Source organism: Erithacus rubecula, assembly GCF_903797595.1.
Source record: "Erithacus rubecula genome assembly, chromosome: 4".
Classification (NCBI taxonomy): Eukaryota; Metazoa; Chordata; class Aves; order Passeriformes; family Muscicapidae; genus Erithacus; species Erithacus rubecula.
In genome coordinates, this window is record NC_136686.1 from 22,655,532 (window position 1) to 22,677,760 (window position 22,229).

Here is a 22,229-nt window from a genome sequence, read left to right on the forward strand (position 1 = left end):
TTTCAATGTGACTCTAAACGAGTACAATTTCAAGTCTCACCATAGTTGAGCCTAAAGAAAGTTTAAATTTGGCTCTCTGCTTTCTTTGCCAAACTCATTCAGCAGAACTGAAAAGTTCTTTTTTTTTGATCAACAAAAATGGAGCATTGTCAGTTTAAGAACAAAATGTGGAGTATTACTTTTCCAGTTGGACCTTTCTAACTTTTGTAGCATAAATCCATGAAAATACCTCCTCATCTGAAAAAAATTTATTCAGCTTGTTCTCTTCTCACAGGCATATTGATCTTCTTTTGCATGGAAGTTTTATGACTCATAAGGCACATCAAAACCTTAAATAATTTCCATTGATTTTAATTCTATTTTCCAGATGTCAAAGGTACCTCAAAACAAATGGCACAGTTTCCAAAGCCCTACTCTGTCATAATTCTGAACATAACCTTACACAACTTCTGCCTTTCTGTCTCAACTAATAAATAATTTCAATGTTCCTAAAGCCCAGCTTTATGCACTTAAAATTTTGGTAAATATCTCCACTATACTACCCACATAAATTCCTTCTACATTAGCAGAACTTGTGTCCATTATCTACAGACACTGTTCATTTGGATTTATTCTTAAAATGAAGTTAGGATTCAACAACTTGGACTCAACATTTGAACTGGCCAAATCTACATACCATGCCTATTAATATCTTGAGTCAGGTGCTGACAAATATTAAAATACAACACAGAACAGAAGATGAATACATAAGCCAGTACTGATTTGAAGAAGTACCTGATAGAGCCATGGTGGTGAAAAGGACAATGTAATAAAAAAAATTTCATAATGAATAAAGATAACATGAAATTACAAATCAGTGAGCCATAGCATAAATTCCTTCTATTTAACAAGGGAAATAATCTGATAACTAACCTTAGTAACTAACTAACACTATGATACAAAAATAAAAGAAATAAAAGATTCACACAGTAGTTGAAAACCTACAATACTGTGAAGGGTAACTAAAAAGGAAATTAAAAACCAAGATGCAAAAAACAGCAAAATATGAACTGGGTTTATTAGATAAAATGAAAATATACTGGAACACACAACCTATAAGAGAAGATGCAGTGGATAGTAGATAAAAAGGAATCTCCATAAAGATTACTTTAGTATGGAAATGCATTGGTTTTTCCATTCAGCAATGCAGGTCCTGAGCTTTACAACCAGGTATGTTTAATGGGGCAAATACAGGATTTGGGCTCTATTTTCACAATAGCTAGAGTTAATATATATTAATATATTTTTATTAATATACAGCATTGTAATAAACATTAGCCGTACTTCAAGGGAACAAAATAAATGAAAAAAGTCTTTTCAGACTGAAAACTTTGGGAGGCAGGGAATGAAATCATCAGCCCAAACAATGTACATTGGGCTCACTGTGGGGGAAGAAATAAAACATTTTATTTTTTTTAACTTAGCATTTAGCCTTCTTCCCCATTAAATGATGTAACCAAAAAGAATCAAGTAGGGATTTTTTAGCACAAATTTCAGTTTTAAACTAAAGACTGACAACCTCTCAGCTAGGTTTATTTTGTTTGCCTGGAATTTCCGTGTATTTTATTGTTATTTAGAAGTGAGCTTTCTAGAAAGTTTACACAGTTGAGTCCTTTAAAACCTGTCCTAACATATCAAGAAAAATACTATTTGATTAAAATAAAAACTTGTGGGAGTTATGAGTAATATGTATTTTCAACATTATAGAAAGTCAGACAGCAGTGGTAGCAAATCTTGCATGTTTGCGGGTAGGTAGTGCACCAAGCTCTAGCCCTCAGTTACACATCTTTTACAGTTAAAGTCTTTACCTCCTATGCTTCAAATTCTGTCAAAGAAAGCTAAAACCTCTTGCTTCTGCAGCTTCTGGCAGGTGTTGATTATTTCATTCTTACCATATTGATGCTGGCACTGCTGTCTGCAATCCTGCTTGTACGGTGGATAGTGCTGACGTGTCGCTGAAGCACACGTAATGAATGACAACGTGCAGGAAGGACCAGAGATGCTCTGAACCTGCAGCACTTTGCTAATTTGAAATGGAAAACATGGAAACACTAACCCCGTGGTGCATTACTGTTGGCAGTCTGTGCTTGTGATAACTATTGTCAAGGTCCTGCTCTCAGTGTTTTATTGACACGCCTGTGGAGGTCACTCGTGTGGGCGCCAAGGGCGCTGTGGTCCAGGGGCACTGCACAGCTGTGGCACAGCTGGATGCACACTAGAGCTCAGCTGGCTGCAGCAGGGACTGACCGACCCCAGGCCCTCTGTACCACCATTGAGCCCTGACTCCCTCTGAACTCCAAGCCTCTGGGCCAGCAGGCATCTCTGTACTTTAAAAGTAGCAATACACCAACATTTCTGGTAATAAGGCAGTGGGGTTTAATAGTCTCCTTTGTTTCATTATGAATTCTGGACCCAATTGTCACTGTGTAAACACCTGTCTTGTGCTATTACATGCACTCTAGAGCACGCACCATTAATTTCTGTAGCAGTACTTAGAAAACAGAACAGGAGCAATTTAAAGCAATGGTGCAGGCGCTATTGTGTAGAATATCTACCACGATTTTTCACAGATTACCAGGTGCATTTCAGGGTACGTTTTAACAGAAAACCTTATCGAAGTAAACAAAAATGTACTACTTTTAACTTGTCACAAAATTTGTATGAAATACAACACAGTGAAAAAACAGTCTTTTACAGAGACTAGCACAATAGGAAAATAGTAACAAATATTCAATTACATGGTTGAGTTATATTGTTGTGTATTTGACACCTGATGACTAATTTCTCTTGCTTTTCTTTTTCTTACCAAACTAAACAAAGTAGTGGCAAAACAATCATTCTTTCATTTTTACTCTAACAAAGCCTAATATTCAAAATCTCTGGAGTTCATTGGTAGGGTCTAATTTCCAGCTTGTCAGAGCTGAGTATGGATTTGGCAGAGACATTATAATGTTCATTCTTTTCAACAATATATGTGTTACTGAAACATGTATACAGTTTGCATTTATATATGCAATATGTATGATAATATATACACAGATATTTGTACCTCTAGGTCTTTATGTAATTTGTCTTAGTAGATAAAGCATTTAATTGAAAAGAATTTAAATTAACATATATAATTTGGTTTGAAAAATACTGCGCAGTTTGAAAAAGAAGTTTGTTTAGTTATTTGCACTGCAAATCTGTTTTCCTCTTTTGGTTACACCAATATATGTCCCTATGAGTGAAAACACCCTGCCCCAAATGAAATTTTGTATTCTATGTCTGCATATTGTCACCGAGAGATTTGAGATTGTTTAGATTTATTTTGACTGGACATGTCTGTTATGAAAACCACTATTCTGCATATATATTCAGTTTTATCACATTTTCCTATACAGTGTATCTGTATTAAAATCACCATCTCTGCTACTGATTGTAGAAAACATGAAAATATAAAACAGATAGATAGGATATGAGAAACATCCAGAAAGGAAATGAACCTAATCCTAGAACTACAATTGATGTACCACTACCATGATGTGCACTTGCAAACTGAAGAAATCCCAACCTAATTTTCATTCCCACTCTGTTGAAATTGAATCTCAGTACAGCGACTAACAATCTGTATTTCAAGTATTAAACCAAATGTACCCATTTAACTCTAGTCAAGATCTCAATAGTTTTCAATAGCATTCTTACTGGTAGTAATTTTTCACCCAGGTTTCTTCAGAGAGATCAAGGATATAGACTTCACTGATTCAAATTTTATCTCTTTCTTAATTACAAAGGACATTCCTAGTACATGGATCTTCTGAAATAATGCTTTTATCCTAGGATTATTGCAGAATGGAATCTAATATGACAGCCTTTTCTCATGTAGTGGAATGATACATATGGCTTCTTTTTTTCCTTCTTTTTGTATGTAACCACATATTCTACATGATTAAAGGTATCCAAACCACACTTTCCAGGTGCCAAGTTAAGCAAGCAAGTTCATTTTCTATAGATTGAACCAAGTCAAATTTTCTACAGATTCTCTTGTAATAATTTCACCTATACACTGATGGTCCCCATTAGTATTAATGAAGATTATTTACTATGTACTAATGTTGACATTTCCTAATCAAACTGATATTTTGACATTTTTGAATTCAGAGTAAAATTACTTCTATATTTATTTCTATTGCAGACATATTATGGGTCATTGTTTGTAACCCTTGCTATTTAATCGAATTATGGATTTGCAGAATACTCTTAGAGCTGTATTTGCACTGTAGGGTTGAGGTGATCCAACAGGAAAACACAAATGATACATTTTCTGGTTCATATGTTAATGGGAATGTTGATTCATAAATATGAACCTAGTGAAGCTTAAAGTTGATCTTATTTATTGACCCATGTCATCAAAGTAATTATTTAATACAAATTCATCATGTAAGGCCTATCCATACAGTAAAATTATTATAGAGAGTAATAAGAATAAAAGATACTATGATCTTGTTAAACTATTTAAAATCTGATTTGAGAGGTAGTAGAGGATCTTAACAAATCATCTAATATTTAACAATTTTCCAGAAAATCGAATAATCATTCCAAAGAAGCATATTGAAAAAAAGTTAAAAGAATACATTATTCCAGCAGATTAAAACCAGAGAATAATGGGTATGTGTTTTGCATTTTCACCAAGATGGATATGCAAAAAGATAATAATGATAAAGAATCATTTAGTCTTGCAGTCCTATATTGCAAGTCTAATTCTTGCAATGTAACTATCTTCATCTGCTTGAACATCTCATTTGACAAATGTCAAATGACAAACATGAAATTATCCCAAAGCTGATATAGACAGAAAGATAAGCAGCTATGTTACGAAACCCGAATTCACACCTCCAGTGCAGGGTAAAATGGCATCCATTTCAAAGCTTATGATTCCCAAAATAACAGATCAAAGAGAAATGATATATTCTTTCTGATGTCTCATGAAAGGCACTCGGAACACTGTGAGCAAATTACACATTAGATATTAAAATTTTCAAGGATATACTTTTCACATGTAATAGTGACCTCTAGAATGCATGTCAGCTAAGCACACCTTTGCCTATGTGCTGTGTTCTTTACTTTAGGAATTTGATATGTTTGAAGTAAGGCATTTGCTGATGAGACCTTGTGAAATCAGGTCTGGGGAGAGTTGCGTTCCATTGGTTTGTTAAACTCCCTAAACTGACTGCCAAAGACATGACATTAAATCCAAACTGAAATTATCCTGATGTCTAATCTCATGCTGACTATGAACAATCCTAAACTATCAATATACAAGTAACCTTCCAATTTCATTTGTCTCCTGGAGTTTTCAGGTGTGTTGGCAAACGATTGTGAAATATGCTCAATGACACATCTGGCTTGTGTGATGCCTATGTCCTCTCAGCTTGTATTTCTTTGGCTGCCATGCCATTTCCTCTTTCTCCCTCTTTTCTTCTTTGGGTGAGGAATGTGTGGTAAATTAGAAATCCGCAAAATCTCTGCTGGAAACTTAGAACTTTCCTATTTCGTAATTCCCTGGAATAAAGGAGAGGAGATCTCTTTATCAATCTCTGAGGCATCTTCTTCAGCTTCACAGAGCTCTGTCATATATTGATGTATTTTTTTGCTGTTGTGCAGAAATGTCAGATATGCTCTGTGGTCCCTCTCTACTGATTAATACAAAACACTGTACAGACCCCCAAAAGAACTCAAATAACTCAACCTCGTAAGATCCAGAAAACTGTCCATACAGGCTGACTTGTTGCAGAGTGGTTGTGTTATTTGATGATGAACTGTGTCCTACAGTTATTTAGCTGCAGGACCTCACAGAGAGCACTGTCACTTCCTTCCTGCCTGCAGCCTCTCTTCTTTTAGAAAACTAGGGATGAGGGGGCTTATACCCAGCATTTAACTGCCAAGCATGGAGTCAAAACACAGAGAGTGTGATAGGATTCATACAGTGTACCAGGATTTGTGCAGGGTTCCAGAACAACAATCATGTGACAGAATGTGCACCTGGACAGATGCCACTACAGCCATCAGCTGTCAAAAATCAAGTTATGCAATTCAGTCAAATCTGTCTAGCAATACTTATGAATCCATTAACTACTGGACTGCATCCTACTTTTTCTGCTGTAGAAACAACTAACCAATCATCCCAGCAGAACTCATCTTTATAGTTTTAGGAGCAAGAATATTCAAAGAGTATCAGATGAGCCTGAGTCCTGTAAGACAGTTTACAGAGCCCCTGTAGTAGTGAAAAGAGTAAAACTGCTGCTCATCAAATCTATTGCACAGGTCACTGTGCCACCTGGGCTTTACAGTAATGCTCAACAGCTGTAGGAGCAATACACACCATGAGACAAATTTATACTGTTATGTGCTATGGCGCAGAAACCATATTTCAGTATTTTTTACCCCCACAAAATAGCATCCTGCTCCTTTACTGGAGCTCTGTTGGGAGCATTGTAATGCAGTAATAATCATAGAAAAAATGTGGAATAAAAGCACTTCAGTATGGAAGTCAAGAGGGAATATATTGTTACTAAATAAACAAATATATATTTCTGCAGCAATCTAAATTACACTTAAGATTCACCCATAGTTTTTAATGCATAGAAAAATATAATCTCCCCAAAGGCAAAAGTCTGAAGACTTAGGGCACAAATATTAAAAAAAATGAGAATATAACATTTAAACAGAAGAACAGTACGAGTATTTCCAATAGAATTTGTAGTAAGATTTCTTATTTTTACATTATGGTAGTAGCACCTAGTGTGTTTTCACAATGAGCAATCTATAAAACTAATGTTTTTAAAACACAGAGATAGAGACATACACACAAAAGAATATACTGGAATAGATTTATGCTCATCTTGATGAAGATGCTAATTTTATGGAAAGTTTGCTTCAAGGTCTAAAGGAAACTGGGAATTTTTAATCTCCAGTCATCATTTATTCAGTAAAACAAGGCATTAAATCACCCAAGTTTCTAATCATGGGGGACCAAGGTTTCATTAAACCAAATATTTCTGTCAGACATAAAAATGAAGTAGATTTGAAGAGATTTGCAAAAAGTATTTCAAACATCGATCTCACTTCTCTTTTAATGTATATTTAAACAACTGCTTCATAGCTGCACAGCAGGTTTTGGGAGAAGAGTAGAGAGTGAGGAAGTAGAAAGTCACAGTTTGACATTCTTTTTTCCTTGCCATGCTCCCTTAAGCATTATTTTACTAAACATAAATTTTTCTTTTCCTTTAATGTAAATAACAGCTTACAAGAGTTTAAGAGAAAAGTATGCATCCTCTGATTGATACACAGGAATGTGTCATAGCAAAAAAATGAGGTGGCAAATAATCTCAGGGTTTTTTAAAATAAGTATAGCAGAACAAAACTCCACTCTTCAATGATAAATCTGTGACATTGGGATTTACTTTAGTCACAAATCTTTATAGAAAAAAATCCCATAAAGAATTTTACAAGTAAATAAAATGAAGAAGAGGTAATTAGCCATGACACGAACTTCTGAGGAAAAAAAAGTCAAAATTGCAGTGGAGACCCTTAGTGGCCTGAAGTTTTCATCTCAATGCAAGAATGAATGTATTCAGCTGCTTCAGGGTTTTACTTCTGTAACAGAAGTAAAACTCTGAAGCAGCTGAAAATATTCATACTTTGGGACCTTAGAATATTTAGAAAATATAACCAGAAATAACAATTGTTTTTACGACATAATATTCAAAGAATATAAAAATACATAGAAAGAAATATATAAAAGCCAGCAAACATTCAATATCAAGCATTTAATTAAAACTATTAATCACACTGTCTTTGTGAAGGAATAAAAACCTTTGTTCTTCAGCTAAATATTTCCTTAAGTGCTCCATGAACACAACTGGAGACCACAAATCCTTTCTTACAAATTGGTGTCTTCTAAAGAACACACAGGAGGCATTCAACTTAGACAAAACACAGTGCAAAATGTGAACATGACTTTGGCATTTTAGCATTTGTCACAGGTGGCCACATGCTAAATGGAGGGGAAAGAGAACACAGCATTTCAGGATGTCTTTTGCAAGCACCCTGAGACATTTGGGCAGAACACATTTCTGCTCTGCAAAACCATCTCAGTGAAGAAGACCAAAGTTGGTGAATGTATTCAATATATAATTTCTGCATTGCACACACTACACTGTGGTTAACCCATAATTAGGCTTAAGTCACTAAGATTTTTGTATAAAAATAGTATCTGCAATATCATTGTTCTTCAGCAGCTATCTGGAAAATGCTTTGAATTTTATACCTGTTCTGCTCTGAATTTTAGTGAAACATGAAATTAGTGGAAAAAAGTGATGGCAATGCAAAATCAAACCTGCTGCCCTCAATGTTCACATAGGATTTTAGTGCTTTTTTTTTCCTCTGAGAACTCAGATTAGAATTAATTGCGGACATAAAATTAAATAGTTATGGCAACTTAACTGGCTATTTCTTGTGCTTAGTTCTTTTTCACTTTGTAAAAAAATAGGCAATGAAGACTGTAGTGCTGCCGTATTAATTTTCCACCTCTTCAATTACCATGCTACACATACTAATTCAAATGTGTAGAGAAATAAATTAATGCTATAAAGCATGTAGTATAAGAAATAATCACCAAAATAATCATCATTTTGCATCATTGCCACATTTAAAACTTAAGGGCAACAATAACTTTTTGCAGAGGTAACATTTAATTAGATGGCTAAGGTTAAAGGCAGATTAAAAAGTGACTATGTATATAGATATGCAGAAAAGATATATATTGCTACATTTACATAGACATTTAAACTAAAGTTCAGACCACAAAGAGTATCTCTTCAGTGTCAGACCTCTGCAAATCCATAGCTTATAAAGAAACTAAAAAAAAAAGAAAAATAACATGTAGTAAAGAGTTCAGAAAGCAGTAACTTGCAGTTGCATTCTGAGAAAATATGGTGAAAGGTGATACTATACAGGAAGGGTGTTTCAGATTCTTTGCAAAAAAATGCATGCCTTGAGTCACAAGAAACAGATATAAGTCATCTGCCTGGTCGTCAGAAAAAATAAAAAGGTCCCTGAATTCCACCTAATTTCATCCAAAGTTTTGATATAAATAATTTCTGAATTCTGGATTGATGAAATTTTGTGTAAATTATATGTTCAAGAAATGCACATCTATTTTTCCCAGCAAACTATTCCTTTCACAACACTTTTACTCCAAAGATCACTTTGAATGGTATTTACACAGAAAGCCTAAGGCCACCAAGAAAACCCTGTAAAAAATGCCTTAACCTAACTGGAAATGAAGAAAATAGGCATAGAAATATGTTTTCATGTGCAACCATGGGTAAAAAGGACATGCCACATTTAGCTAAGACTTCACTTTGAAATACATATATGTATTAACTACTACAGAATATTTAATTAGCAGTAATACCATAGTCATGTCAGCAGCATCCCTCATGGTCAGGGCCAAAACTGTCCTCTGCTGTAACAATTTTACTGAATTTTTTATTGTGAACTTGATTTGCCCTGAACAGCAGAAGTTTAGCAATTAACATGGTATTTGGAAGGTCTTTGCAGAATAAATGGATACATTTTCTGCTGTCCCTGGTATGGAACATATAGAAATTTCAAACCAAGTATGCTTTCAGTGATGTAAATACTTTATGAATACTTTCATAAATGCTACAAAATTAGCATTAGGGTACCCTAATGAATAAATTAACCCATTGTCAGGAACACTGCCTAAACAGGAGAATGTATGCAGTTACATGAAGCAGTGATCTATGATCCAAAACCCCTGCAAGATCTCTGAGAACTCCAGCAGTTAAATTTAGCCTCAAAGTCAAGTAAATTTTTTCAGAAGCAATTTTAATAATGAGGCTTTAAAATGAAGTGTTTTAAAATATAATCTATGTGCCAGTTGACAGAGGCAATATAATGTAATTTGGCATTTGGAAATAGCATTAGCAATTAGAACAAATGCTGAGGAAAAGCATATGGTAGTACAGTGATATATACAGTCAAATCAGTAGTTTCTCTAATTTAATATTCTGCAGTCACAATGTTGTCTGGGTTCTTAAAGAGTATATTTGCTATAATAAATGTAAGTAAAACTATATATGCCACACTGTCTTCTAAGGAGGAAAGATGGAAAAGCCACCATATTAATGGGAAACAAAATAGGGTTTTGGAATGCCACTTATCATATGATTCTTATTAACACAGAAAGATGTTGCAAGGGATGGATAATTGTTTAAGATGAACAGGAGACAATTTATGTGCAAATTAAGCACAACCATTTAAAAAAAATCTAGTATTTTATTAATTATGTATAAAGCTTAATTTTAGAAAAAAGTCTTGGAAAAAAGCTTTAAATGTTGTTTTGTCTGGGTTTTTTTTTTTTAACTATTTGTTGAAGGTTCTGGGAAAACATCTGTTAATGGAAATTGCAACAGTTGTCATTTTACACTGCATATTATTGCAGAAACGGATTTAAGAATGTCACTATGGGTCATGGTCTATGATCGATGTACTCTTTGAGCTGTGGAAGCTGCTTGCACTTGGGTTCCTGGGAATATATGGGATTCATGACTAACCTCGGTGTGTTTGCATGTGTGCATTTTAGCATACTTTAACAAAGATTCACATTTGTAATGGTAATAGGAGTACTTCTAAAGCCGAAGAACAAAAGTAGTTATCTTGTCAGTATTTTCAACATTAATTCCCATTAAGATCATGAATGACAAAACTGTGAAGATAAATTAACCTCTCTTGCCAATGAGGCTCATTCTTCTGAAATTAGTGCATAAAAAGGAGGCTAGTTAGCAGATCGTTGTTCAATTTTGCAAATATTCATACACTCACTGAAAAACATCACATTTCCCTTGAAAAACATTCAAAGAAGAGCACTATTATATCACTGAGCTTTGTTATTGGCTGTCCCATTGCAGCTTGTCTAATTTCTAACTGCAAATTATAACCTTCAGCCACAAAACTATTTGGAGAGACTATAGGTTACATGGAAGAAGATGAGAACCAGCACAATTTTAAAAGCTATAAGGGGCAAGAAAAAGTAGCTATGTTTTACAATAATTTTAATTAAAAACAGGAGGTAAATTTCTCAAAAATAATTGTTAACAGTATCTTCTAATTATCTTGTCAACAACAGACATAATGAATAAGACACCTCCTAGTTGTGAACTAGTAATGGCTTTGAGCGTAAGCAGAAATGAAAAAGAAAATGAAAGATGGACATCTAATTTTATTACTGCAGTTATCTTGCCCCTGTCTGCACAAAAACTCACTAACAGCAATTCAGTTTGCTGCTAAGTACAATGGCCCCTTCCACAATCACTAATCAGCTGCAGCAAAATAAAATATATAGTCAAATAATCTTTTCCCATAGGAAAATATATATTTAAATAATTTTTAATCCACTCTAATAAAATAGAAGCTTTAATAAAATATAAACTCGTAAGATGAGAACCTTTCTCTATTACCCATGTGTAATTACATGTAAACATCAGCTGCACAAGCTGGCTTCCTCCAACAGGTCCAAATGCCCACCCCAACTGCTCTGGAGTTTAGAGTTCAAGGTGTGTTACTATATCCAACATTATGTGCTTTGCAAAACTCTGTTAGCAACTGGAGCTGAAATCAGCTTTGCCAGTTACAGATGATTTCACTCTCTTTGTTATGTGTGTAACATGCCACAAAGGCTGCTAAATGAGAGCTTAGTTACAACCTAATGATGGAAAACTACAGTCGTTCTCTACCAGTTTTGGGGTTTTTAAATACAAGAATATTTCCAATAAGTACTCTCAAGTGTCTGCAGTTTCTCACTGTTGCTGTGTCAGAGCTACAGCCACAAGTTTTCAGGGAGTGGGAATATCTTAACATGCATTTCTGCTACTTTTTATCTGATACTTGTCATATACCTGAATGTAATTTGTTAAATCAGGGAACCAATATACTGTCATTATTTTATGTTTAGATATAGTCCTGAATATAGTACACTCTTAGAAAAAGTATGAGAAAGTAAGTATGAGAAAGAAAATACTAATTCTCCTGGGAAAACAGACACCAAGACAGGACTACAGAAATTACTAAAACCCATATAGTCAATTCCCCAAGAAAGTAAGCCCATTTATTTTCACATATAATACAATAAACATTTAAAATGTTTTATTGTATGTGTATTCACTGTGGAATTTAGCATAAAACTAGACTTTAAAACTGCAGTGCTCTAATTTATTTTGTTCCCATTCAAATAACTAATTGTGTGGAAATTATCTGAACCCTTGTTCAAATGCATAACTGTTTGAAAATAATCCAAATGTTCTCTTCCACATCTCTTCCCATTTCACTCTTTCTCCAATATTATTTAATTGAATTTCAGCCCTAACAGTCTCCCAGAGGAAGCTGGAGTAACAATATTCAGATTGTGTTAATGGTCATATTATGCTTGATTGATTCAGTGTCCTTCAGTGTCGTGTAGACACAAACATTGTCCAACATTTCTAAGGTTTGGGACAAGAAAAGCTATGGAGGGCCTATTTCAATGTAATTTCATTGTGCATGCTTTTATTCCTTACTGTCAAAACAGTTTCATTAAATTTTTGAAATTCCAAATAGCAAGGAAATTCTCTAAAGACCTGGTCCTATGCCCAGTGAAGTGAACTTGGATTTAACTGGATGATGAGCAGGAGGGATTGGAGGAGTGTGATGCATCTCAGTTGGCTTGACTGACCAAAAGGACTGCTTGCTATTTAATAAACACTAATGCAAATAACAGCATACACAACATAGTGTAACTATATTATTTCAACACAACTTTTCTGGATCTTTCTGAAAGAAGAATATTATGTTTTAACAGATGAAGTGTTGTTACTTCAGAGAGCAAAGGGATGAATCATACTAATAGTTTTATAGTTTATCATACTTACAAAGAAGAAGTACTAATATATTAATTGAAGATCCTATTTCTAAGAAGTAACTTTAAGAAAGTACCTTTTCCAGTTTAAATTAGTTAAAAATACTTTAGTAGTCTCTACTTTACATTATCATATATTATTCTGAATTATGGATATTCCACTTTTGAAGAATTGTTTGGTAGTGCTTTAGGTTGTCTGTGGCTTCTTTCAGTTTTTGTCTTAATGACAGAATGTCTAAATGACACCAGGAAATGGCCATAACCCAAAATCGTTTTAATCCAACTTGCTTATCTGTTTTATTTTAACAGTGTTAAAAGCACGTCAGGTGGGTTCAGAACATGAGGGGAACAGTAAAGTCACCAGCAGACCCCATTTTTTTATATTATCTGGCCTCAAAATCACCTCTCTAGGGTGCAAAATTTCTTTCTATATGTGTGCAGTGTACAGCTGCTCAATACAAACGTGTTTTGCTGATCACCCTTTCAAACAAAAGAGAACATTCTGCAAACAGGAAAAAAAAATCTCTTGTTCAGGTTGGCAATAGTTACATGGCACCACAGTACACCATGATACACTGGAGTTAAAAGGGAAGAGACAAACCTGCATTTCACAGCCATCCATAACCTTTCCTTCACCAATGCTAACATTTATATGAGTATATATGTGTGTTTTACTTAATTTTATAGTAAAATGGAATTTCAGGTTATTGAATTATTTATAGGATCTGGCATATTTGTTGATTCACTCCTTTTTCAGGACCAATAAGAAATCTGAGAATCTGTCTTGGATCTGGTCTGCTCTTGGATTTTGGATTGCTCACAAGGGAAGAGAAGGAGGGAATACATCAGTAAACAGAAGGTTGTATTAACCTCACAACCAGCTTAAACAAGCCTCACTGAGAAGCTTACTCAGAATGTAATTTTTCTTTAGTTTTGTTTCATTTTGGTTTTGTTTGTTTGTTTTGTTGGGGTTTTATCTAACAGTTTTGAAGAAAGTGACAGGGAACACATGGGACAGAATATTAGAGAAATTTAATCTCAAAAGGGGAGAAAGTGTTTTATGTTACCTCCTGGTTAGCAGCAGCTAGTTCTTCTTCCAGTGCAGAGACTCTTTCTAAAGAAACCCTCAGTCGTTCCCTTACCTAGAAGAAAAATCAAAATATGTGCAGTAACGTAATTTCTATCAGTCTTTAAAGATTATATAATCTGCCATATGCTCTACTGTATGCCCTGTCACTCCATTTGCAGTCATGTGTGTTGCACCCTTTCATGAGACATACTGTAGAGTAAACATTTAAATCTAACTATAGGAAACTTAACCCATTAAAATAGGTGTCAAACTTTAAATGCCACACAGCTGTTCCACAGTCTGCCTGTAATTCTATGGAATGCACAGTAAATTAAAATCTTTTAAGACCACATTAGGCATAAAAATAAAACTTTCACAAACATATTTTACAAAGGATAAGAGAAAAACATTTGCAGATGTTTTAAGTTCACTCCATGGAAGATAACTTATCTGTTTATAGTAAGTGAATGCAATAAATTAATTAAAAATTAACTGGTAGCATTGCCTTCAGGCCCATACACTAGAGATCTTTTGTATCATCATGCATTTGTTTCAGTTTTGCAAAAAGTCATAAACAATGTGTACTCTCATAAGCAGAAAATTCCTTTGTGTTTTCCCCAGTTTCATAAATAACCTATTCTGTTCCAAGGATGACTATGATCTCAATTATTATTATTACTCATATTTTAATTATTGCTAAATATTGATTATTAATAGTTAACACTAAATTAATGCTAAATGTGTCTGAAGGCACAATCACAGCTGTTTTGAGTGCTTTGGCTCATTGTCAGCTCATGTAGCTCATGTAACCCAAGCCAGCAATGTTGCTGCAGTCTCCCACTTCAACCAGAGGCAAATCAGACCTGAAGTGACCTCCAGTGCTGTGTGAAATTCTCTCTCCTGACTGTTAATGGACTCTTTGATTATCCTAATTTACAGAACTTCACTAGGCACCTCACAATAAATGAGTTTATAACCTGGCTAATCAGTCAACACTCAAGGTGTATTTCTTTACATGTTCCAGCTACACCGCAGCAATGCTGTTCCAGCTGCTGATCCACAGGTGTTTAAGGCTATTAGCAATGTTTGTAGGGTAAGGTAGCATACTCTTTTAGACCAAGAGATGTAGCTGGAAAATAAAGCAAAACAAAATCAGTCTTTCATTTACAAAGAAACATGACGCATTTTCATTGTTTTCACATCCTTGACAAATACAGGAGACCCTAAAACAGCTGTATATCTCCTAACGCTTTCATATTTTTTCCAGTGATAACTCTTTGTCTAGTAAATATTACCTTCCCTTACACACTTCATTTTCATTTACTACTGATAGAAATGAGATTTTGCAAACATTCACTATATCCCAAGGATGGATTAGAATTTAGTAGATGAAAATTAGTTAGAGAAACTATAACACAGTACTTTCATTTGACTTTAAAACCAACTAAAGCTAAAGATGAAATACATATTCAGGAAACAAACACTTAAAAATAAAACTATTCACACTTTCTAATAAATGCAAAAATAGTTTTTATGCACTACTTTGAGGCCTTTGTTCTTCTTTATATAGTTTATTTGAAATGACTAATGAGTGGTGTAGACTTGTCTTTAAGAGGCCTGATTTCAACTTCTCTAACCACAATGGGAGTTGGTATACAACAACTTTTTTACAAAAATGTCAGAATGGATATTAAAAAAGCATGGAAAATTTACAATAATGTTTCTCTCTTCAATCCCTTTGGCTGTAACTGCTGTCTTGGGACAAGATAATTGAGGGAAAATTCACAGGCAGGAAGTTGTTAAAAGTCAAAATGAAATACACTGAGTTGGCAACTTTACTTGATATTTCTTCTGAAACCTCCATGCATTCAAGCCCAAGCATTGTATAAAGGAGAATGTATTTTAAAAGATATTATGTCTAATACTGACATTCACTTTGAATGGTGTTAGAATTTGCAAACCAACTAGGCCACATTACTGAGGATGTCACAGCCATACAAGGAGCTGGAATCAGAAGAATTATCCTTAAACCTTACACACTGTGGCACTGGAGAACTCAATCCTAGTGGGTTCTATACAGCCATTTTAGAGCTTGTAAATAACACTCCCTCTAAACAACAGACAGCTCTGGAGACACAATTTTTACAAGGCACTTCAGCAAAACTAGGTATAGAGTTAGTGTTTCTATTCTGCCTATCGAACTATTATATTAAATACATTTCTTTCCACTCTTGGCCTTTTGTCAGTGACAACATTGACCATTACCAGTGTAAGACAGAGCAACAGTTGCAAATTGTTCCCTTTGTCCTGCCATGCCTTGCCTTCCTCCCACATACCTAGTTAATACACTGCCTTTTTAATAATTACCTAACCAAAACTGCAGTCTGATGGCTCTTATTTGTTCTCTGAATCTAACAGTTGCTAAAGGAACTGAAAGCAACTCTGCCTTGGCACTGAAAATATTTTTTTTCCATTCATCTGACCAGTGAACAAGTTCAGATTCACATTTTCCATAGTGACATAGGAAAGGCTGCAACTAATTCTTCATTTTCAAACATAAATAACAGCTGTTAAAGTAGAGGGAAGTCTTTGATTCTATTACTAAAAAAAAATGAAGTGTTACATCAACACTTTGATCTGAAGGAGAAATTTGCACTGGTTTATAACCCAGAAGCTTCAACTCTTATTTCTCATTTTACATTTCTTTCTCAGTCATACACAAATGTATTGCAAAGGATTTTTTATTGCATTCCTTCTTCAAATTCAAGTTTACAGCAAAAGAAAAAAAAAAAAAATCCCAAATAGAACCATCCTCATTTCTGAGAGATGCAGGAAAGGTTGTTGTTACAGGCCACTATCTTGTTAAAGAAAAAGGAACTGGAACAAGTGCAAACTATTTTTATCTGACAATTTTTGTTTTGGGTTTTTTTCACATGATGAATGACAATTAGTGATTGGCCTATTATACAGTTTTCTATTTTCTGGAAGTGACAGTAAGTGAGTAACTATAGCTAATAAGAATTATTAGTGAGATCATGTGTATCATTTCAGAAGTTACTCTGCTTAAATTTCATATGATTCTTCCATGTATTTCTATTTTATTGGGCACTGACACAGCTTCACTAAAAAAGGTTTCAGAAAATAAGACTAATCAGATGTCAAATGATCTAACAGAAATTATATCATAAACGTTTTTAAAGGACAAATAGAGAATAGAAGGCTCTAAGGAGAACCTATAGCACCTTCCAATTTCGAATGGGTCTTACAAGAGAGCTGGAGATGGACTTTTTGCAAGGGCAGGCAGCGACAGGATAAGGTGGAAGGGATTTAAACTGTAAGAGGACTGATTTAAATTAGTTATTAGGAAGACATTTTTTAGTGTGAAGGTGGTGAGACACTGGAACAGGCTGCCCAGAGCAGCTGTGGATGCCCCATCCCTGGAAGTGTTTAAGGCCAGTTTGGATGGGGCCTAGAGCAGCATGGTCCAGTGAATGGTGTTCCTAACACTGCAGGGGTTCAAACTCAGTGATTTTTAATTATTTCTTTCAACCAAAAACATTTTGTGGTTTTATGATTGTAGTGTCACAGACACAGCAGGAAAGAGTTGCTGTCTCCATGTTAGAGAGTGTATCTAACATATGCCCAGATGCCTGGGCATTCTTCTGGCTTTTAAATGCAACCACATTATCTTTAAATGTAACATAGTCAGTGTCATGTTAGCACTGCTGTCAGTGCAAAATATCACCCATCTTTCTCTGTCTCCTAGCAACTACTTCCCACTTTTTTTTGCTTGCTGTCAAATTCTTTCTTCATTCTCTTCAGATCTGCAGCCCATAAAGAGCTTTTTAAAAAAACACTTGCATGCTAGAATTGAATCACTTTTTTCCCGTTTATTCTATTGAATAAAAGTGCTCCTAGTTACCTGCTAATGAATAAAAAGATAATGACAATGCTGACACAAATAGGCTAATTTTGTTTGCAAGAATATTAGGTATACTTTTCTGCCATTAATTAATCTCAAGAGAACCAGTGGGCTTTTCATTTTTAGCTAAGACAGTAACATCTGGTATCTGCTTTCCACTGTGAAGATCAACTGGACACTTTTGTTACAACACTGACCAAAAAACTGGCTTTGGAGAAGTTGCTTCTTTTTCCTTTCCAATGCACATTTTAAAAGTTGAACCCAAAGTTTAAAGCAAAATAGGAAAAATGTCAGCAGGAAAACAAACATGTTCAAATAGATATCAGAAGTCAAATAAACCACAGAATTGCACAAGTAACACAATAATTTTTCTACCTTCTGTTCTTCTTGAATTGCACATAAGGACAATGTATTTCCTGATCTACTCAATGTCTATTCTAACCATGAAGTTAACATGAGCTTCTATTTTTTTTTTTTCAGCTCTAATAATTTCTAGTAAATATTATCTTCACTTGTTTTTTTATAAACAATTCCATGTATATTCATAATAATATCACAAAATAATTTATAGTGTTGTCTTACATTGGTTCCACAACTTTTCACTGCATGAAAAAATAAAAAGCAAACCACAAAGTTATGAGCTACTTAGCAGCAGTAAGAGAAGACTTTGAGACCTGTAACATTAGGAAGTACAGGGTGAATAACTGAAGGGAGGTTTCCACTCTGAATACTGCTGCAAATTTCACTTATACAATAGCAAAGGCTATAAGAAGTGTTAAGTCAGAATTTCACATTGGTCCTAGCCCAAATAATTCCTAAGTTCTAGTGTTTAAAACTTCACTTTTTTTAGCAATGCTCATTGTTTGTGAGACATAACCTAACCACACACTTAGGTAAAACAGTCACTGAATTTAACTTCTCACATGATGAAAATTTAAAATTTCTAGCAGAATTGCCCATGTGCTTTGGTTTTGTATTTCTAAAAATATCAGCATAATTACATATGGAAAAAAAAAATTTAAAATGTGTATAGCTTCCATAAAATTAAATTTCTGGATAATACCAATATTACTACTAATAATAACAAATACAGTTAGTGTATTTCAAATTTCATTTGCTCTGATACGACTTACCCAAGGAGAAACAACAAGATTTTTCTGAGGGACACATATTATGGTAAACATTTCTAAACTAAATTAACTCTGTCATTGTCCCCATGCCCTAAAGTGAAAATTCTCACAAAATACATTAAAACTGCAAAACCAAACTGTGAAGACTTTTGTTTGGCACTACTAAGGTCTGATACAGATGATGGGGTAAGACTAAATCATACTCTTACCACTTCCTACTTATTAGGAGGTACCTACTGGGTTCAGCCAAACAGGACCACCTCTTCCACATGGGAAACTCATGACAAGCCTACATTCTCCAGGGCTGAGGTATGTGGATAATGAGAAATATCCTGAAGGATCTGTCAGACTCTGGAAGAACTGCAATGACAGCCATGTTTTCTCAGAATGAAGCAATCATAGCTGTAATCTCTGTGTGGTGAGATCTTTTGGACAAAAAGATCTTTTGGACATAAGGGAAGGGCGAAGCCCAGACTTCATGTAATAGATAGAAAGTCAACAGACTTTGAAATAAGGTATCACGCCTGATTATTTTTTTACTTAGGCAGGCCTGCCTAGAAATTAATATATTTTATTTTTCACTTTCCAATCTGTTAGTAGGTTTCATTGCATTTTCTTATAGTAATGAGGATGGTTTTGTAGTTCTTGTACTGTGCACGTAGAAATCCTTTCATGATCAGTCAATTTTTGTGGCAGAACTTGTTACAACACATCAAGATGTTTTAGTGTAGGAAGTGAAAACAAGAAAGAAAATTTGCATTTACGAAGAATTTTAAGATGTTCTTCATATTTTTGTAAGTTTAAAGGACAAAACTTCTCATGAAAATATTTTGTTATGCTTTCCCATGAATGTAACAACTACATTAATAGTTTCAGTGTCAACACCTTTTTGTGAAGAAAAAAATTTACATTATTCATTTGAGAAGGAACAGGATATATTTCCAGTGCACTTTTGAGAGTTTTTCTTACTCTATTCACTAACCTACTTCAGCTTTGTGTGCATTTTCTGATGGGGCACTGAATATTTGGCGGTGACATCAGTGCACCATAAATCATGTTTTTTGCCTCATTTTTCATTGAGGTTCTGCCTGCAGGCCTCCCCTGAGCACAGCAGCAGAGTCTGTGGGAGTGAAGCATTACCCACAACACAGGAAGACAAGACATGCATAAGTCAAAGGCAGTAGATTGACTCCATCCATGGCTGCCAAGAGACTTGATTACTTTGTCATGGTAAGGCCTTTTTCAACTTTGAAAGTAGCAGAAGCCAGGGAGATTCCTGATAAGTGAGAAACTCACACGTTTTGTACTTCTTCATTAAATACTGAGTTATCCTGGGAAGACCCAGGAAAGCAGAAGCTGGCCAGTGTAGGGAAGGTTATAAAGCAAATCTTCCAGAAAGCACTTTCACACATATAAAGGATAAGATGGTGACTGGGGAAAGCCAGTATGGCCTTGTCAAAACAAAATGACATCTGGCCAACCCTACTGCTTTGCATGATGAGAGGACTGGCTCCATGGATGAGGGGAGAACAATGAAAGTTTTTTGTCTTCACTAAGTTTTTCTGCAGGATCTTCCATGCATCTCTAGAGAAACTGGTGAGATGTGAATCGGTGAAATAGATTCCGTGGTGCATCAAAAATAGACTGGACCACAAGGTTCAGAGGATTGTGATCAGTGACAAAGAGAAGAAAGAGAAAGCAGTTTTGCAGAAAAGACTTAGTGGTGAAAAAGGCCAGCACACTGTTTGGCCAGTGGGTTGGAGACACCAGACTTTTGAGGCTGCGTTTGGTTTCAGGCTTCCTGGTAGAAGAAGGATATTGGCAGATTTCAATGAAGGCCCACCAAGCTGGCCATGGGCTGGAGCACACAGCATATGAGACAGGCTGAGAGAGCTGGATCTGGTCAAAGTGAAGAAGGAGAAGTTCACGGGAGATCTAATTTCTGTATACAACCAGCTAAACAGAAGATGTGGAAGAAATAAAGCCAAATTCTTCTTGTAGCTGCAGGAAGAGAAGACCTTGCAGGACAAGAGGGAACCAGTGCAACACTCAACAACAGAAATCCCAGACAGGTATTATGGGGAAAAATTACAGTGAGAGTGGTGAAACACCACAATAGGTTTTCTGCTCAGAAATATCCAGGAGTTATTGGACAGGACCCTAAGCAACCTGAAACAGTTGTCCCTGCTTTGAGCAGGAGGTTGGGCCAGATGTCTCTCAGGAGCTCCAACCCACATTGTTCTACTAGTCCCTGAAAATCTTCAGTGCATTTTTATAGCTGGATTGATATCTTATTTCTGAAGGGTCTGAAACAAATGTAACTTACATAATCTTTCTGTCACCATGCAGAATATATGACTCACATGCCATAAAAAATATTTTAGCACATTTGGGTGCATGCAGTTTTTTTTACTTTCATTATTTTTAAATAAAAATCACCATAATGCTGACAATTTGTGAAAGCATTATATTATTAAGTATCTGGGCAATATATGCGACATCTTTGATCCAATCCTTCCAGAGATACTCTAACAAAACCAGGTATTTTTATATGAGATTTTTACTTGAAAGTAATGTGTGTTGGTTTATAAAAAACTATTTTAAATACTTTATTGAACTGCTTACTGGATTTATCTCAGAATGTTTTATAGTAAAAATACGATTTATTGAAGCAAAATAAAAAAGGCTCCACACATAGGTAAAACAGCATGTTGGACAAGTAATTTTGATCAACCAGTTATAAAACTTGTTTTATAATGGAATGAATCTTCTGTTAATATGATTGCAGATGGTTGACTTTTCTACCCTGATAATTGTCATTACCACTATGACAGAAATCAGCTAGATGCATGTCTACCTGTGTAATTCAAATTTTTTTTTAATGTGATGAATCCTGATTTTAACCTATTACATTTAAAATAATATAGGAATAGAATTTTCAACAATGTAAGTCTTTCTTTTCAGTAATGCAAGTTAAAATATTACGTGTAGCTTCAACCTAATCTGCTACAATAGTTTTCAAAATGGGATGTAAAATAAACTGCATAGTACCGAAACACTGAAACATTGACAAAAGAAAATGTGTAAGAGGTACACAACTGTTGAGTAATC

The 22,229-nt window shown here is 34.8% G+C and overlaps 1 protein-coding gene across 3 annotated transcripts in view; it reads right to left on the minus strand.

The window, feature by feature from the left end:
- Positions 1–22,229, minus strand: part of PPFIA2 (PTPRF interacting protein alpha 2) — a 278,624-nt gene that overhangs the window by 77,534 nt on the left and 178,861 nt on the right. For all 3 annotated transcript variants that reach the window (XM_079303530.1, XM_079303529.1, XM_079303531.1), the window contains one exon: positions 14,065–14,139. In XM_079303530.1, the coding sequence (XP_079159656.1) occupies positions 14,065–14,139 (75 nt within the window). The remainder of the gene's footprint in view (positions 1–14,064; positions 14,140–22,229) is intronic.